This window comes from Theobroma cacao, chromosome 4, assembly GCF_053813885.1.
Source record: "Theobroma cacao isolate CCN51 chromosome 4, ASM5381388v1, whole genome shotgun sequence".
Taxonomy (NCBI): Eukaryota; Viridiplantae; Streptophyta; class Magnoliopsida; order Malvales; family Malvaceae; genus Theobroma; species Theobroma cacao.
This window is the reverse complement of record NC_142642.1, coordinates 29869230-29888065: the sequence shown is the minus strand read 5'-3', so window position 1 is coordinate 29888065 and position 18836 is coordinate 29869230. Positions and strand designations below refer to the sequence as shown.

The 18836-nt window shown below is 32.1% G+C and overlaps 2 protein-coding genes and 1 long non-coding RNA gene across 4 annotated transcripts; 2 read left to right on the top strand and 1 right to left on the bottom strand.

Annotated features, from left to right (window-relative positions):
* Positions 1-48: 48 nt before the first annotated feature.
* On the bottom strand, positions 49-2785 carry LOC18602024 (uncharacterized). 2 transcript variants are annotated; one of them, XM_088805502.1, is made up of 4 exons: positions 2526-2785; positions 840-900; positions 562-724; positions 49-347 (listed from the first exon to the last, which is right to left on the bottom strand). In XM_088805502.1, exons 1-4 carry the CDS (start codon positions 2649-2651, stop codon positions 305-307), a joined length of 393 nt encoding a protein of 130 aa, XP_088661628.1. In that variant the 5' UTR covers positions 2652-2785; the 3' UTR covers positions 49-304. The 2 variants fall into 2 exon arrangements, with proteins under 2 accessions (XP_088661628.1, XP_007033225.1); XM_007033163.3 differs by having other exon boundaries at positions 562-751; positions 2526-2782.
* Positions 2786-7190: 4405 nt separating this feature from the next.
* On the top strand, positions 7191-8642 carry LOC18602023 (Core-2/I-branching beta-1,6-N-acetylglucosaminyltransferase family protein). The gene is made up of 2 exons (XM_007033162.3): positions 7191-7811; positions 7993-8642. The coding sequence occupies exons 1-2, from the start codon at positions 7191-7193 to the stop codon at positions 8635-8637; spliced, it is 1266 nt and encodes a 421-aa protein (XP_007033224.3). The 3' UTR covers positions 8638-8642.
* A 7478-nt stretch (positions 8643-16120) lies between these two features.
* On the top strand, positions 16121-17954 carry LOC148763250 (uncharacterized). Its single transcript, XR_016025745.1, has 2 exons — positions 16121-16577; positions 17411-17954. It is a non-coding gene; the product is annotated as an uncharacterized LOC148763250 (long non-coding RNA).
* The last annotated feature ends 882 nt before the right edge of the window (positions 17955-18836 follow it).

The window sequence follows — 18836 nt, the reverse complement described above, 5'->3', positions numbered from 1 at the left end:
CATCAAGTGCAATCCTAGTACTCAGGTAAAACACTAAAAGAGACAAAATAATAATAACAAAAGATTATATTGCAAAATAATTAGGACAAAGGATTGCTGGTTCTTCTTCCATTTCCCATCTCTAGCATCCCTTAACTGGCCCGAAGTATACATGAGATACACATTACAGTGATGTAACTTTTGCATGGTGGACATTTCTCAATAAAATTTGTTAGACTGCATGCCCTTGTAGAACTTTCATCCACGCATATGCGATAACAGATCAGAGTTCACTTTGAGAATGCTGTATTTTCTTCTGAAATATCTACATGTTGGCTTTCCTTTCCCACCTTTCCTTTGTATCAAGTCTGCAAACAAACAATAACGTAGGAAGGAAACTATTAAAGATTAGACAAGAGATATCAGATGGAGCAGCAATCCACGACGCAAAACAACCATCAACTGTTGAAGAACATTGAAGCAAAAATGTTGTGACGTATAAGGGCATCAGGTGGAGCAGCAATCCTTTGCTTATAAGTTCATTTTGCATTTATGTTTTAGGAAAGCAAAGGTGAAACATACCCCCAATGCAATTTCTGCCGCTTTTTTGGCGCATCCTGCACAACTACATTGTCTTGCTGTGCAAAGGGATTATCATCCTCACTGTGGCTCTTCAAGTTGGGAACACTTGAATCTTCAACTTTGGTGTTTGAATCTGCTTCTTGAGAATCTATGGTATTGAGGTCTTCAGCATGAAATTTTTTGGTTTGATCTACAATTAGAACAAAAAATTGTGGAGGAATGAGCCAAACATCCCACAATAAAAAGTTATCAATGATAATAGAATCCACGGTAGGTACCTTTTGGCTTCTTATGTATCTTTGATTTTGCTTTTAATTGTAGGCGCCTCCTGTGCAGCTCCTGTTACATACAATATTCAGATAGATAGAGGCAATATGCAGGGGAATTACAGGAAGAAAATGGAGAGTCTTATAAATGGCTCATTCAAAAAAGAGAACCTAAATGACAAAAATAAAAGTTTTGCCTCCAGCAGAGTAAGATGCCTAACAGCAAACAGTGTCACATGACTGCAAAATAGAGATATCCTTCTAAGAAAAGAAAAAAGAAAAAGAAATACAAATATTTCTCAATCAGTATTTTCTTCTGCTACAAGTGAGAGGTTAAGACTAAAGATACTGTTGTCGTCTCGACCCCTGGCCCTTGTGCCTCCTGCTGTTAAGTGCTTAGGCTGGTTTCTACATTCTATAGTAACTATCAAACAATCAATTCGCTAACAGAATCAAAAGGCAAGACCCAGTTCAAGAGACAAACCAAGAACCCAATTAGTAAAGCAGAATCACCCCCACCTCATAGCTCCAATGCCAGTTGCCAGTATAGACCAAAATAATTTTAGTTGTCCTATATATATATATATATATATATATATATATATATTTTAAAAAAGTTGCCTTATACCAATGACAACGAGAAAGAAAACAATCAACACTATAACATGTGACCCTGTAACTATTGACCAACGTCTTCAGCCACTTCATCAAGAACCATTCTAGAGCATTAACCATACAAAGTAAGGTTGCGTGTGTTCCCTTGGAAGCCTGTACTAAAATTGTCTTCAAATCTTCATGACAACCTTTTAGTTCAAAATATCTTCATGACAATCTTTTAGTTTAAAACACTGAACTGAGGAATAGAAAGACACATAAAATGGAAATAGTCCCGTGCCAAAAGGTTGCTGTATTTTGTTCCATGGAGCTTAAGAGCTATGACTTGTCATTGTCATACTAAATCAACTGAATGAAACATGAAACAATCTAATATGCAAAGCAGATATACTATCCATGAGAGACCATATTGCTACACCATCACTGTCAGGCTCGCAAGAATAAGGTGTTAGTAGTGTATGATTCAAATTAAAATATCAACAAACTGGAAACAAGAAAATAGAGACAGAGAAAAGGGAAGAAAAAGAATTAGATTCTCTCATTATGATACAAGAAAAACTGTACCATAATGCCCAAAAATCGAATAAAGTCATGGATGACAACTAGAAGCAACAAAAGGTTTCAGTCTTCCATATATGTAACTGCAAGATGATTTTTCTCAGAAAGAACCTCAACCATCCAAAAGGATGAAAAAGCCTTAAACAAATATATCTCAAAACCAAAATGGAAATAAAACACCAACCTCCATTACCATAATGCCAGTTACCCAGTATGATAAGGGTCAACAAAATGTAGATTTTAAAAGTTTTGAAAATTTTAATCAAGTAGATTTCAGCACAAAAAAAGTTCTCTAACATTGCCAAGTTCAATCCCCAATCTAACATACCAAGTTGACAATTTAAAAAATTTGATAATGTCAAAGATCTTTAATCATAATTAAATAAACCTAAGATTTCACTGCCCATCTCAATTCCCATAAAAAAAAATCTGCTAAAGATGATAAAGGGTTCCAATTCACTCATATAAACATCCATATAAAGCATGAAAATAAGCTTGAAAAAGAAAAGGTGATGAAGATGGTACCCGGAATTTAGAAAGCTGTTGATGACTGACACCAACAGGCTTGAAATTGGGTTGCAAAGAAAGGGTTGAAGCTATTGCCGCTTCTCTTCTATTGTCTTCCTCTTCTTCCTCCTCTTGCTTTCCCATCCCTCTCGCGCTTTTCGGTAGCAACCTCTCTGGTTCTCTTCTTCTGTTCCAGCTGAAACGGTGCGTCTAAAGCGCCCAAAGTTTGAAACACCGAGGCGTTTCGATTGAAGAAAATTGTTAAGAAAATACCGGTATAGTCTATAAACTATATATAAATTATGAATGTTTTTTCATTTTTATTGAAGCCGCGAATAATTATGAATATGTTACTCATCAATAATTATTTATCAACATAAATTATTTTGAATTTTAGTAACATTCAACGTTGTTATTAGAATTACAATATAATACTATCTATAAACTAAATCTATATTTTATATATATATATATATATATATATATATATATATAAAGCACAAATGTTGGTAAAATTATGTTGGTAAAATTTTTTATTGACTAAAAATAAACATATTTTTTCATTATATATCTAAATTATCATTTTAAATATTTATATTATAAATATGAATAAAATTTATCATTTTATAAGTAAGCATTCTAATTGTATAAAATGATTTTCATTAAAATATTTTTTATTATAAATATCAATAAGAGTTATCCAATTTGTAATAAAAAAAATTCTAATTGTATTGAATAGCTTTTGTGAAAAATCCAATTTATAAGAAAAATTCTAATAATAATAAATAATTTTCCTTAAATTTTTTTTCTTAATTTTAAAAATATTGAATAATTTATAGATAAATATTACAAAATTTTCATTATTTAAATTTCAAATTTTACACTTTAAAAATAATTATATTTATATATAATTATTATTTTAAAAAAATAAAAATGAATATTCACGTGTAATACAATAGCAAAAAATATTAATCTATATTTACTTTAGCATTCTTTAAAATTATCTAAAATTGAATCTACTCTCATGTAAGCATCTGCCTTCTGCAACTCTATTCGTCATAGTCCAAGGGTGCTCTGGGCCAAAGGCCCAATACAGTGATCCAATCCAAAAGCTTCTTTAGGGGCCTTTAAAGTATAAGTAAAGTCCAGGATGGACAAAAGCAGCTCTTCTTTCATGCCAATCTAATTACTTTTCTCACTCAACTTGTATTGTAGCTTAGTGGACAATTTTGATACTAATGAGTATCCAACTCTGAGTTCAATTCCACTGGTTTTGGAACTACATATCCACTATCTCCCATCAGTACCATGCAGCCCTCTTTTCCTTCCCTTTAAGAAATTATGTAGACTAAAATAGCATAACATTCATTATAATCTAATCTAGAATTCAAGGTTCATTCATGAACTTCTCTGTTATTCATTGTAATTCTCATGACAATAGCCCTAACGATTCAATGAATGAATAGTAAGTAAATGAGAGACTGGAAACGTCAAAAGTCAGTTCATTTAACGGGAGATGCTTTTTTGTTTCTTATAGAATAGGTAGAAACTATTCCCTTTTGTCAGGTAGCTAACCGGACTATCAAAATGTTTAGAAACTGGTTTGCTTGGTTCAGAGTAATTGTGGCTGTGGTTTCAGCTGTTCAGCTTGTTGGGCAAATTGTGCAGGTGGTTTCTCTGTTTAGTTAAACTCCATTCTCTAGTGAGAAATGAAGCAGAGACAAGAGGACTCGAGTGGAAGGCCGATCAATTATTGCTTTCTGAGCTCTTTGCAAGGATATGAAATATAATGTTTATATAGTTATATGATGTTTGGCCTAAGTATTATGGAAAAATAAAGTAAATTGGGTTTTCTTCTAGCGATCTTTTTTCTTTGATGCAGTTTATCTGAACTTACCAATATTCCATATCCCTAGTTTACAAACACAATTTAACTTGATATGTTTTGCCGGTTAATTAAGTCACTGCAGATATAACTCAAATGCCAGCAGCAATAGCATATAAAAAACGTTTATAAGCTGGACTAAACCCATTACTTCCTTCTAATACACCGAACATAGAACAAATGTATGTGTATGTATACTCCACTGTAGATAATTAAGTCACTTAATTCCGTTTATAGCTCTAATTCCTGGGCTTTGCCTCATGCTTAGAATTTAAAAGCCCCGGCTTGGTTTGATTTCATATATCGAAGGAGGAAGATAGTAGAACCTTTTTAAACCTTTGAAAGTTATTAGATAGATAAATCAAATGATCGATCAATCATATATATATTTCTTCATACTATTGGTTTCATTTCGTTTTAGTAATTATTTATTGCATAAAAACTAAAAAAAACATAATTAATTTATCTATTGCATCAAGTTGATCAAATTATTCGTAATCTATTAAGATTAGTTTTTGTTTTTATATTTAAAATGAAGAGATTCAAATTAAATTTTTACTATAATAATAAGTTGAAAGCATAGTATATAGAGGATTAAGTTAGTCAAATCCCCGGCTTTGCTTCAAGACTGCCTTGCTTTCCTTTTGGGTTGCTGGATTAGACAGATTTTCTTTTTGGGAATGGGTAAAATCGATACTAAAATAAAGAGAAGAAATGGTGAATATTTGACCCTAGCTTGGCATTACAGCACTTTGCTTTAACAAGTCTTTCAAATCTTGGCTCATTCACTATACAAACCTTACATTATTGTCAAGTCAACCAAGATCCTAGTCTTCTTTCAATTCTTAATGAAATATCTGGCAAGTACTGATCAAACCTGACCAACTTCTTGAGAAATTCCCATTTGAGGAACTGCATGTAACAATTTTCACAATTGTGCAAAGTTTCATGCATCCTAGGTAGAATTTTTCTTTGGTAACACTCAAAACGTAAAGAAATCATCAATCTTCTTAAACTAAATAACTTTTAAACTTCTACATGCACGTAAAGTCCTCATTAGTTTAACATATTGACTAGCAATAGCTCTCCAGCTGTAGTAAAAATTAGTGCCTAATTAAGCAATTGCACTTCCACCATTTCTTATGCTAGAAATGATTGACTTTCTTTCTAATTCAAACACCTGTCCAGCCATTGAGGTTTTAAGGCAAACCTGTTTTCATGAGCAAGTGAAAATAGTCAAATGAATAAGAAATTGTTTATATTTAAGTATAGTTTATTTAAATAACAAGAAATAAAAGTGCCGACAAAAAATCAAGAAATATAATAGCAAAAGTTGTTAAGATGAGTAATTAGTGGATAAGCCAAGCCCTAAGCACATGCCTAACACAAATTAGTTTTCATCTTTCTAAGGTTCTCAGGATTTTGTTCAAAGGTTTTTGACTAGGAAAACAAAGCAGCTAGCTAGAGTTTACAAAAACAGAAGCAAAAGTGACCAAGAAAGCGGATTGGAAGGAAGAGTGCCAATGTGGTTACCCACCTAAATCTAAGCACTGATTCCGGTGTTCTGCTTCTCATCTTTTCTTTAGCAGTTGTGGCAGACCATTATATTATATTCTTGTTCTTAGACGAAGACAAATCAATTTGGTCTAATCACATTAAGTGCTTTAGTTTCTCCTTTGCAATTCTGTGTTCGATGCATATAAAATAAGTTATTTCATCTGTCAGGTTCTAATTACATACCCAAACTACTAGGCCAGATAATTTTTCAAACAGTTCAACTCCAAGTATGATCCGGTGCAAATTCTACTGGTACAAAAACACTAAAGGCCAAGACATAGTGATAATACTTAATTATAATAGTTGGACTTTTTTGTATCAGATTTTTTTTTTTTTTTTTGATAACTGGATACAATGAGATTTAGAGCAGACTGTGTCCCCCTTCGTTGGTCTCTGTATATGTAATGAGCTTGTTATGTTTACGTGCAGTGTCTATTTTACCCTCTAAACTTTGCTGTTATTATATGTGAGGAGAGTGTATTATATGGTTATAATTAATTAAAATGATTCTTACATTGAGAAATTTTGGAATATATCATGAGTACGCAGTTAATATAAAAAGGGTTTTTCAATGTTAAAGTCGATGACAGGTATTTATTTTAAAATCAAATAATAGGAAGTGAAGTGATCTTTATGATGTTTATATATTTAAGATGTTTCAAATCTAAATTTATATTATATGATTCATTTTATCATAATTTAACTTCCTCTCACCTGTAGTTTAGCTTACTCAATACCACTAACACATGCATAACATCACTCAGAGCAATGAAGCACATTTGTTTCTCTTATTTAAAGGTCATGTTACACAATAAAAATAAACCATTTCCCTTCTTTTATAGACTCCACCTCCGTATATTTAAGACTTAAATCCAATACCTTACACTTTCCATTTTTGTTCTAACGAAAGATGTGCCACAGATTCTTGAATACCATGCATCTTGTCAATTAGTCCTTCAAACCAAATTACTATATTTTCTTGAATTACCTTTGCTATTCAAAGAAGCATCAAGTGCATTTTAATTATTAGCAAACCGAGAAACTCAACGCGGCTAGAGCCACTCTACGGAATTAATAGGGAATCAGTCCGATCTGAAAGAAGTGAAATACATGCAAAGAGGCCTTATCTTAAGTTCTAATTATCCCGTCCATCTAGCTTTTCAATTCAACTTTAAATTGCTCAATGACCAAATTAGAGATTATGAACTTTCTCTCCTTCTCCCCCGCTCTTGTCAACAACAATGGCCATTGAGCAACATATTGTTCAACCATTTTCCAAGCCATTTACTACCCGTCTGATGCGTAATCTTGTCTTTCATGCCATCTCCTTTGTCATTGGTTTGTCACTTGGTATTATAATTAGTTTAAATCTTAAAAGCCTCCCACTAATTTTTCAAGCCTCCTTGGTCTCTACTTCTCCATCAATACCACCAGGTTCTACTTCTCCACCAATTCCACAACCAGCAACACCACCATTATCGCCACCGCCGCCATCACCGCTGCCACCTCTCTTGTTGAATTCGTCATCGGAGCAAGTCCTATCTTTTTCAACAAATGGAACATCCAACTCTAGCAGTGTTTGCTTGGAAGAACAAAGATCTCTGATGCACAATATGACTGAAAAGGAGTTGTTATGGAGAGCATCTATGGCTCCAAGAATTGAAGAATCCTCTCATGATCAGCATGCCCCAAAGGTAGCTTTCATGTTCTTGACAGCAGGGCCACTTCCCTTGGCTCCATTGTGGGAGAAGTTTTTTAAGGGGAATGAAGGCCTTTATTCCATCTACGTACACTCACATCCTGACTACACTGAAACAGTTCCTGAAACTTCAGTCTTCTATGGTAGAAGAATCCCCAGCAAGGTTAGATTTTAGAAATCAATAACTTGCAGCTGTTTTTCTTCTTAATTTGGTTAAATACCCAAGTTAGGATTCAACGGCTTGCACAATATTTCTTTTGAGGATTTAACATATCATTTTAATCGAATTAAAAATTGCATAAACTTTTCCCAATTGCTGAGCATTATTTTTTTGGGTGCTACAGCCAGTCTACTGGGGAACTGCAACAATGATAGATGCGGAGAGGCGTCTCCTGGCAAATGCACTTCTTGACATCTCCAATCAAAGATTTGTTCTTCTCTCGGACTCATGCATTCCATTGTTTAACTTCAACAAAATCTACGACTACCTCATCAACTCAAATTTAAGCTTCTTAAGCGTATTTGATGACCCCAGGAAAGCTGGGCGCGGGCGATACAATCCCCAGATGTGGCCTGCGATTAACATCACCGACTGGCGAAAAGGGTCTCAATGGTTTGAAGTTCACCGTGACATTGCCCTGCACATTGTTTCTGATAAAAAGTACTATTCAATTTTCCAACAGTACTGTCAGCCACCATGCTATAATGATGAACATTACATTCCTACATTGGTGAACATGTTCTACGGGGAATTAAACTCGAATCGGAGCACTACTTGGGTAGATTGGTCGAGAGGAGGTCCACATCCCAGGAAGTTCGGATGGCCCGATATCTCAGATGAGTTTTTGAATCAAATTCGACACGGATCGGAATGCATTTACAATGGCAACACAACTTCAATGTGCTTTCTATTTGCTAGAAAGTTTTCACCAGGCACCTTGGAGCCCTTGCTACGGATTGCTCCCCTGGTGCTTGATTTTGACCCTTAAAAGCTTAGCTCAACATTGTTAAAAAATGTTCAATGAAATTCCAAATTGTGATTAGGCTTGCTCTTCTTTTTTTGTTTTTCCACAAAATTCCAAGCATTTACAACATTTCCACTGTTTGGTTTTTGGGTTGTTAGTTTCAACTCCATGGAATTTTCTATCGCTGACATTTGATCTTTCGCATTTATGCACACTTTGAAACCGTCAATAGGAGACCACATGATATGATAGATACATGAATCAATTCAAATCCTACGGCGAAAATTAATTAATGTTTGGTAGACATTACCTTAACAAGCTGCAAAGTGTTAATCAGATAAAACAATATTTATTACTGGAGAGCATCTTGGTGGTGCTTGTAAGATGTGATTACAAGCTTGGGAATAAACGTCCATAGAAATTAACAGGGGATTTAAGAGAAAATGATTCAGCATTTAGTTAATAATAAAACACTTTGCATCCGAATGGTTGGTGCTTCATCTTCTACATAAGAAGTAGAGTTTGTCTTCTCTTTTCTCTAATAAAAAATATATAAAAAAACATTGAGGTAAGAAGTACAATGATATAATTGTTATTATTACTATATATAAAAGTACAAACTCCAAAAGTGTAAATAGTGAATAGTATATATACTTTCAATAATTTGGTAAATTAATAACTTTCTTATGAAATTAGGACATTGAATAATTTTTATTTATTTCCTTGTTAACATCAAAGTGTAAATTTTCCTTAATTGATAATTTTTTTATTAATTTAAATATAGACTAATTTATCTATCTATTTATATACTTATTAGTCTTGAATTCTTGATTAAAGTAGACCATTCTTAATAAAATTTAAATTTATCTAATCAAAAACTAAAAAATATTTTCATCCCATCATTTTTGTCCCACCTTATTGATTTAATTGTAATATTTCATATTTAAATTCATTGATTAACTCATGAATTTATAGATTACATTTTTGAATTTATCCAATAACTATATACTATATAAAAGAGTACAAATATTTTGGACAAAATTGATGAGGCAAAGTAATACACTCATCAAAAACTAGACTTAAAAATTTTGTTGCTAATATATATATATATTGAAAACATATGGACTCAGAAGTGAGAACAAGTCATCTCTTATTTATTACGAGTCATCTTAGACATGTCAGGTTATTGCTTCTTTTATGTACCATCAGGGTCGGCCCTTGGTTGAAGCCACCCAAGCAAAGGCTTTAGGCCTCCAATTTAGGAAGGTCTCAATTTTAAGTAAGATTTATAATTTTATAATAATTATAATATAATTAATTTTATTAAAAATATATAAAAATAAAAAAATAATTCATAAAATAATTTATTTTTTTATTTTTTTAATTATGTGTCTAATCAATCTTAATTTTTTATTACTTTTTTATTTCTAGAATGCTATTAATTCTCAATTATATTCTCTTATTTCTAATCAACTAACAATCATATGTATTTAATCATCTTCAACAGCTATTTTTTTCTTACTTATTTCTCTTATTTCCAATCAACGTGTTTAATAATTTCCAACAGCTATTTTTTTTTATATATAAAATCAATTATTTTTTTCAATGTATAATATCTACTTTTGAAATCTTCATTTCTCATTTGTTCTTTCTTCCTTTATCTTCAATTTTGCTCCAAAGAATACACAAAAAATCTGTTCTTTTATTATCTTCATAAAGCTGTGAGCCTCATTTGCGATTTGCAATAAATATTCAACAATTAGGTACTATTGTTCTAATCTTTACATATTTTTTTAGTTTAATTTAGATTTATATTATATTGTTATATTATTTTTATTTTATGTGATAGTTGATTTATTTAAATTAAAAATTTTGATTGTTGATTTTATACTAGCCATTTAAAAAATATAAGATAATTATAATCGTTAAATATTTTTAGAATAATATTAACAATTCCAATAAGTGTTGCTTCAGGAGAAATAAGTTTTTCAAAACTGAAATTAATAAAATCTTATTTAAGATCAACAATGTCTCAAGAAAGATTAAATTGATTGACTATATTATCAATTGAAAAAGAAATATTAGAAGAACTTGATTATAAAAGTTTAATTAAAAATTTTTCATCTCAAAAAGTTAGAAGAATAAAATTTTAATAATTTTTTTTAATTTCAATAAAAAAAACTTCATTTGAATATTTCGCTTTAGGCCTTTAAACTTATTGGGTCGTCCCTGTGTACCATCAAGCCAAGGAGAATGATTAACTTGCATAGGGGGGAACCACCACTACAAATGGCAGGTATATACGGTGTTTGTCAATAATTTACCAGATGAGGTGCATTACCGGTGGCTAAAGAAGGTGTTTCAGTAGTATGGTAACGGAGTGGATCTATTTATAGCAACGAAGAGGAGCAAGGTGGGGAGAAGATATGGCTTTGTTAGGTTCGAACATTTGGTAGAGACGAGGGATGCTTGTGTTGACAGTTATGAGGCTGATACAAAGTCAGTAAATAAGTCTTCTGAAGTTTATTTCCGTCTTTCTAAAATGTGGTCTTTTATAGTTAAATTTGTTTAAGTAATTTTGTTTATTTTAACTATGTCAGTTGCTATGTAAAGCCTATATAAAGATTGTACTATTTTGAGTTTGATAATGCAATGTGGATTGATTCTCTAACTTTAATCGTTAATTAGTCACAATTCATCAACATTTTTTGTATCATAGCCAATTTCTAAGTCAAGTGAGAAAGTGTGTGTCACCCACCAAACTGAGAGAGTGAGATTAAGTGTTTATTTGACTTAGTTTTTTTCAACTTATTTATCTCTTAAAAGTATAAGTTAAATCAAATAAGATTTTTGAGAAACTATTAAAAAATAATTTAAAAAAAACAAAATTAAAAAAAACCTTAAAGAAAAGCTCTAGAAAGAAGTTTTCTCTTCTTTTCTTTTATAAACACGTTATTTTTTCAAAAAATACCTATCTCTCAATCTATCTCCCTCTCCTCGTCTTCTCTCTACAAATCACCATCCTCCAATACAAATCGCAATCTCCTTCTCTTCTATCTCTCTCTACAATGATTACAAGAAAAAAAAAGAATTAAAGTCCTAGTAACAAAATAGCAAAATCTAGAATTTTTTTATTCTTACAAAGATTAAGAGAAAAGATAATTCAAAATTCAAAATTGCATTCAGATACTATTTAAAGATTTTTTTTATTGTTAGATACATCGTTTCCTCTTTACTCTTCTTTTATGAGAAATTGAATTATCATGGTTCGATTGCTTGCTAGATCAACAATAATCTAATACTATTACTATTATACAAGTTTAAGAGTTGTCCCGTTTCTTTGTAAATTTCTTTGATTTTAACATCTGAAATCATGTATAAACTTGAAGCAGACTTGTCCCACTTCAATTTATTAGGTGATTAAAGATGGCATGAAAACCCTTTATGGTAATTTTAACAAAAATTAGAGCTTATATAATTTATTTTGTCAAGCGGCTTATCAAATAATTTTAACTTAATTCTTTAAAACTATTTTTTTTATAATAGCTTTATAATAACTTTTAAGCTAAAAAAAAAAACTAAGCCAAATAGGCTCTAAAAAAAGAGAGAGAAGAGTGTTTCACGCAAAACCAAAAAGGTATGGCTATCAATGACATTGCAATGTCTACTTAGCCTTTGATTCCAACTTTCAAAGGTGACAGCTATGAGATCTTGAGTATAAAAATGAAAACCTTGTTCCTATCACAAGAGCTATGGGACTTGGTTGAGAATGGGCATAATACAGAGGATGAAGATAACAAGCTAAGGATGTAGCAAAATAGAAAAAAAAAAAAAGACACAAGGGCTATTACGTATAGACATTGCAATGTCTGCTTAGCACGTTTGGTTCACGGAATAAACAGGAATAGAATAGAATAACTATTACGTGGGAATAGAATGAGAATAAGGTGGGAATAGAATAGAATATGTATTATGTAGTTTGGTATAACGAATGGAATAGAGTAGGAATAATTATTACGATTTATTGCAGTATTTGGTTGGTAACAATAACTTTGGAATAAGAAAGGAATAGAAAATAAAAAGACAAAAATACCTTTTATTATATATATGATTTTTTATTTTTATTTTATTTTTTAAATATTAGTAATTTATAATTTAATTAAAATATTAATAATTAATATTTTAAATATTAATATTTTAGTATAATTTAATTATTAATATTTTAAATATTAATATTTTCTTTATAATTTAATATTATTATGATTAAAATATTAATATTTTAATATTTTAATCATATTAATATTAATAAGGTTTAAAGTATATATAAAATATTAATATTTTAAAATTTACAAATAATTTTTTCTTTTTTATTCTAGTTTTTTTCCTTTTTTTCTTTCTTCTTCTCCATAGGTCGGCCATTGGAAAGGTGACCGGTGTAATGAAACGTCGATCTGGTGCACCGTGTGGCCAAATCTGGCCACTAAGATGCCCAATCGACGTTTCCCGTGGCTGGATCCGGCCGTGGAGTGCTAGATCCTACCGTGGGATCTGGTCGAAAACACCAGATCCGGTGCTTCCCCCAGCCAGATCTGGCCGTGGAGTGCCAGATTTGGCGATTTCTTGGTTAAATCTTGTCGAAAATGACTAGATTAATGCTTTTCGACCATATTCGATCGTGAAACCACCGTCGTCATCGTCGTCGCCGTCCCCACCGCTAACGTCATCTCCGGTGATGAGTACAAGTTAGAGAGAGAATGAGAGAGGAAAAAACGTGAGAAGAAAAAGAAAGAATAAGGGAAAATGAGAAGAAAAAGAAATATTTATAGGTCTAGGGTTGTAATTTCTTTAAGTTATAATGGGTATTTTAGTCTTATCACATTTTAAGGCTATTCTCCCAGTCATGGAATAGCAAAACCCATGGGAGAGCTTGGGTTTAGTTAAGCTTGAGTTTTACCCCATTTTAAAGAATAGCTATTATCTAAGTAATAGCTATTCCTTATGACATTGCTGACCAAACGAAGGTAAGCATAAAACATGGGAATAGACAACCAAACATGCTATTGTTCCTATCACAAGAGCTATGGGACTTGGTTGAGAATGGGTATGATACAGAGGATGAAGATAACAAGCAAGGGATGTAGGAAAACAGAAAAAAAAAAAAAAAACACAAGGGCATTATTCTCTCTTCAACAATCTCTCACTGAGGTGATTTTCTTTAGAATTGTTGCAACAATTACTTCAACGAAAGCATGGGAAATTTTCTCGTCAAAGGTAATTGTTGTGAAACTTCAATCACCTTACGGAGAGTTTGAAACGTTCTAGATGAATAATTTTGAAAGTGCACAAGATTATTTAAGTAGAGCATCTGCACTCGTTTCACTTCACGAATGAGGTCATATGTTCTTTGCAAGCTCATGAGGATAGGTTGAACCGTTCACCAAAAAAAAAAAGTGAGGAACGAGCATTTCAAGTGAAAAATGAGTCTTCTCAAAAGAACAAAGAAGAAAATCCAACTAAAAGAAACCAAGATAGAGTTGGATTTCACGGTAATGGCAAAGGATCTCGTGGCCGAGGTTGGGGCAAAGGATGATATGGTGAGCAAAGGCAATCCAGCGAACAAAAGTAGTTCAAAAGCTCCATTCAGTGTCACTATTGCAAGAAGTATGGCCACAAAGAAGTTGAATGCTAGACCAAGCAAAGGGATGAGGACAAACAAGCAAACTTTGTAAAAGAAAAGAGTAAGTTATTCATGGTCCATTTTTATGATAAAGATGTTTTTTATGATGTACGATTTTTGGATAGTGATTGCTCAAATCATATGACCGACTCCCAATTGCTGTTCAAAGAATTAAATGAGACGCAAAAATCTAACATCAGATTTGGTGATGATAAGCATCTTCAGGTTGAAGAGAAAGGTACCATTGCCATTCAAACAAACCATGATAAAGTTAAATGTTCATATGGCATAGAATAAAACATTTCCTCTTGAAGTTTCAAAAGATGAACATTCTACATTTGTTGTTAGTAGAAATACCGAGTCCAATTTATGGCACTTAGGTTTTCGACACTTGAATGAAAATGGTTTGAAGCTATCGAGTAAAAATGAAATGGTTATTGGGCTGTCTAAAATTGAATCACTTGATTTTTGTGAAGGTTGCATTTATCGAAAGTAATGTAGAAATTTTTTTTTTTTTTGTTGGAAAATCATGGAGGGCTTCTAATTATCTTGAACTTGCGCAAGCTTTGTTAAAATTCTCAAACATATATATGTACCCATATAAATAATGGAACACAAGTGTAAGCAAAAGTACATAGGTTTGGAGGAATATTAATTAACTTCAACAATAATATAATATTTTGTTCATTGGCAGATAAACCTACCAAATTATCATTCAATAAGGATCATGACACTAATCTCCAATTATAGAAAATATCAAGCTTCTTCTTTCACAAGCTCCAACCCTTTTATTCTAAAATTCTTCAAGCTTTTCCTTTATGAGTTCTTCCTACCCAATAGCAGTTTTCAGTGATGGTAACAAGGCGTTTATTTTTACTAAAAATTGCCTAGGTTGGGGATGTGTACATTCTTTTATTTAAATAAGCAAAACTCCTTCCATCAAAGAGATAATTGTTGCCTCAAAATTAGAGAATTTTCAAAAAATAATGAATAATTATTACAATCTCATGCAAATAATGGGTAGTTATTACAATCTCATTAAAACCATACCACTTATTATGAAATTTAAAAGTTACGACCATTAAAGATAATGAGACATTTAAACTTTCAAAAATTGATTCCTACTCTCATGAAAATGGTTTTGAAAGAAGTGAAAATGAGCCCACTCTATATTTAAAGAAGGAATGTATTGATTTTCTTAAAATATATCTTTATTTTGATGACAAGATATTCTTGGGTCATGTGAATCTTTTTTTGCCAACTTTCATTCTTCTATGATCAAAAAATTTAAAATGTCAGATTTGGGGTAGTTGCAACATTTGCTTAGTCTAGAGGTGAAACAAGGAGAAGATGGAATTTTTGGCTCACAACAAAAATATGCAATCGATCTTCTTAAGAGGTTCAATATGTTGAATTGTAAAGTAGCCTCTACACCAATGAATGTTAATGGAAAATTGCAATCTAAAAATGAAACTAAAAAGGCTAATGTAACTTATTTTAGGTGATTGATTTGTGGATTGAATTATTTGACACATACTCATCCTGATATTACATTTTTTGTCAATATTGTATCCAAAGTTAATGCATAGTCCAACAAAACAACACCTTGATGTGATGAAAAGAATCTTGCGATAAGTTACTAGAACAGCTAATTATAGTACTCCAAAGTATTAGATTTCAAATTGTTTAGCCTTATTGATAGTGATTGGGTAGATTCTTTGGATGATAAGATTACCTCAAGTTAGGGGTAAACAAACAGAAATAGAATCGAACAACCGAATCGAACCGAAATGAGTTTGATTTTTTTAGTTTGGTTAGTTTGATTTTTTGGTTAATTCGATTAGTACAATTATTTTGATTCAATTTCAGTTAAAAAATATTTAATTGAACTAACCGAACTTAAATAAGGGTATTTTGAAGATTTTACGTCAAAAATTCCTAAACCTAAATATGAATATCTCAATTCCCCTTTCTGATTTTTGCCAAGTGTCGACTGCCGTCCCGGGACTCTAGTCTCCACTCACGCCTTTTCTGGTTTCTGCCGACTACCTTCTGACCGCCATCCCGTCTCCACTCTCGCTCTTTCTGGTTTTTACCAATTGTCGTCCCGTCTCAACTCTCGCCTTTTCTGGTTTTTGCCGACTGCTGTCTGGTCTCCACTCTCGCTCTATCTAGTTTCTGCCAACTGCCCTTTTTGGTTTCTGATTTCTGGCTTTATCTTTAGCAAGTCCAAGTTGTTTCCATCCTTGATGCTACACTTTCTGGGCCTTCCCTCATCAAGTGACTGGTAAGTTTTTTTGGGTTTTTGCCATCGTTCATCTTTTGATCCTTCACCATTATTTTTAGTTTTTTTCTGTTGTTTACTTTTTACTTTTTGGGTTTTCTTCATCATTGAAAAAGAAACGGTCAATGAAAATTAGTTGGGCAAATCCCCATTGGTCTCCCCACGTTCTGCTACAAAACAGAGAGAAGATTCTTTGCAAATGTTTTGTGGCCTCTTAGACTTGTAAAGGCGGAGGATTTCTTGATGAATTCATTACACATATAGGGTTCAACTATTACTATAATATGTCAGTCTTTTGATGACATTATCCATTGTTTTTTAATTCTATTGTTCCCATCTCCGAGAATCAGTGGAGGAATTTTGCTGCACCTAATATCCACGCTGTGATCACTCTTTACAGAGAAGATGGTGAGAACAACTTTAGTATTATAGTAAGGCCATCATCAGCTTGATCAACTTGATCAACATCTATAAATCAAGAAACCATCGATTTTAAAGGTCCTAAGTTTGTTTGCTTTTTCTTTATTCACGTAAAGGTGTGCGAGGAATTTAAGTATCCATTTGCTATTGTATCTTTCTTTTTTTGAGAAAATGCTTTTGTATTTTCTAAGTACTGGTTGTGTTTAGTACTATCAACTATGTTTCAACATTGATTATGTTTCTATAGAATTTTTGCAAGGTTTTTACAAATTCATAGTATTCTTTCGTTTCTTGAACCTTTAATTAATCTGAATGCATGTCTACCAATTACAGAACAAAGTCTAATTTTGGACTACCATTTCTTTTGCTTTGGTTCAATCCTTTTTTAAGTTAATTATGTTTTTGTATCCATGCAGGACAGTGCTTGTCTTGCAATTCCTTTGGCAACTTAGAGAGCCAATGCAGTGAATACGAACAATGGGCTAAATGGAGAGATAACTTGGGTAGCACTTGGTCATGGAAAGAACCTAGCACCCCAACTACCATGTTTTCCTTGTCTTGCGGGAGAGAGGTAAAGAGGGTGTTAAAATCATTGGTGGATTGATCATTGAAAATCACTTGAAATTCAGGCATTTGAGATGCAGGACACTGAGACATATACTTCTTCTTTACAAACTCTAGTAAATCATGCATATCAGTTATTGTATTTGATCCAACTCCACAACCAAAATCTGCAAGACGAATTATGTTGGAAGTGGAAGAGAAGGATGCCACATCTAGCTTCATCATAATTGCATCTTCAATCTTTTTCTTCACAACATTTGCTGCTAATTTTTGTAAATAGGGTATAAGTAAGCCCTTCATTTTTTTTTAGGGTCATTTTTAATATTTTTGTAATAGTGATTTATTTTTAAAAAAACAACATAAATAAATATATACAAATCAAAAAAATTTTATTAAGTTCGATTTGTGAAAACCGAACCGAATTAACCAAATTAGTTCAGTTCAGTTAGTTCGGTTAGTTATTTTGTTCGGTTCGATTCAGTTCGATTGTTTTTATATAAAAATTCGGTTAGTTCGGTTATTGGATATCCAGTAATCGAACTAACCAAACTAACAGATTGCACAGCCCTACTTCAAGTTATAGTTTCAGCCTTGGATCAGATGTAGTATCATGGAGTTCAAATAAGCAAAGTACTGTGGCACTGTCATCTTGGGAAGCGAAATATATTGTTGCAACTTCATCAACAAGTCAAGCTGTTTGGTTAAAAAGAATTCTTGTTGATCTTAATCAAGAGTAAGCTAAAGCAACAAAAATCTTTTGTGACTATAAAGCTATTATTGCAATGATAGCTTTCCATGGAAGGACAAAGCATATTGAAGTTCGTCATTATTTTATTGGTCAATTGGTAGCAAATGGGATAATAACTCTGGAGTTTTGTGGTACAAATGAGCAAATTGCAAACATTTTAGCAAAGTCATTATCTTAGTTCAAGCATAACTATTTTCGACAGCAATTAGAAGTTTGCAGCTTTGAATCAAGGGGGAACGTTGATCGTTATGAGACTAATTCAAAGCCAGCAAATGAGTCTTCCGAAAGTTTAGTTTCACATCTTTCTAAAACGTGGTCTTTTTTGTTAAGTTTGTTTAGCTAATTTCTTGCTTATTTTGCTCATTTTTATTTATGTTAGTTGCTATGTAAAGCCTACATAAAGGTTATATAAGCCTACATAATGGTTATACTATTTTAAGTTTTAAATATAATATGAATTGGTTTTCTAACTCTAATTGTTAGTCACTATTCACCAACAGCTTGTGTAAAAATGAATGGAATACGATGGT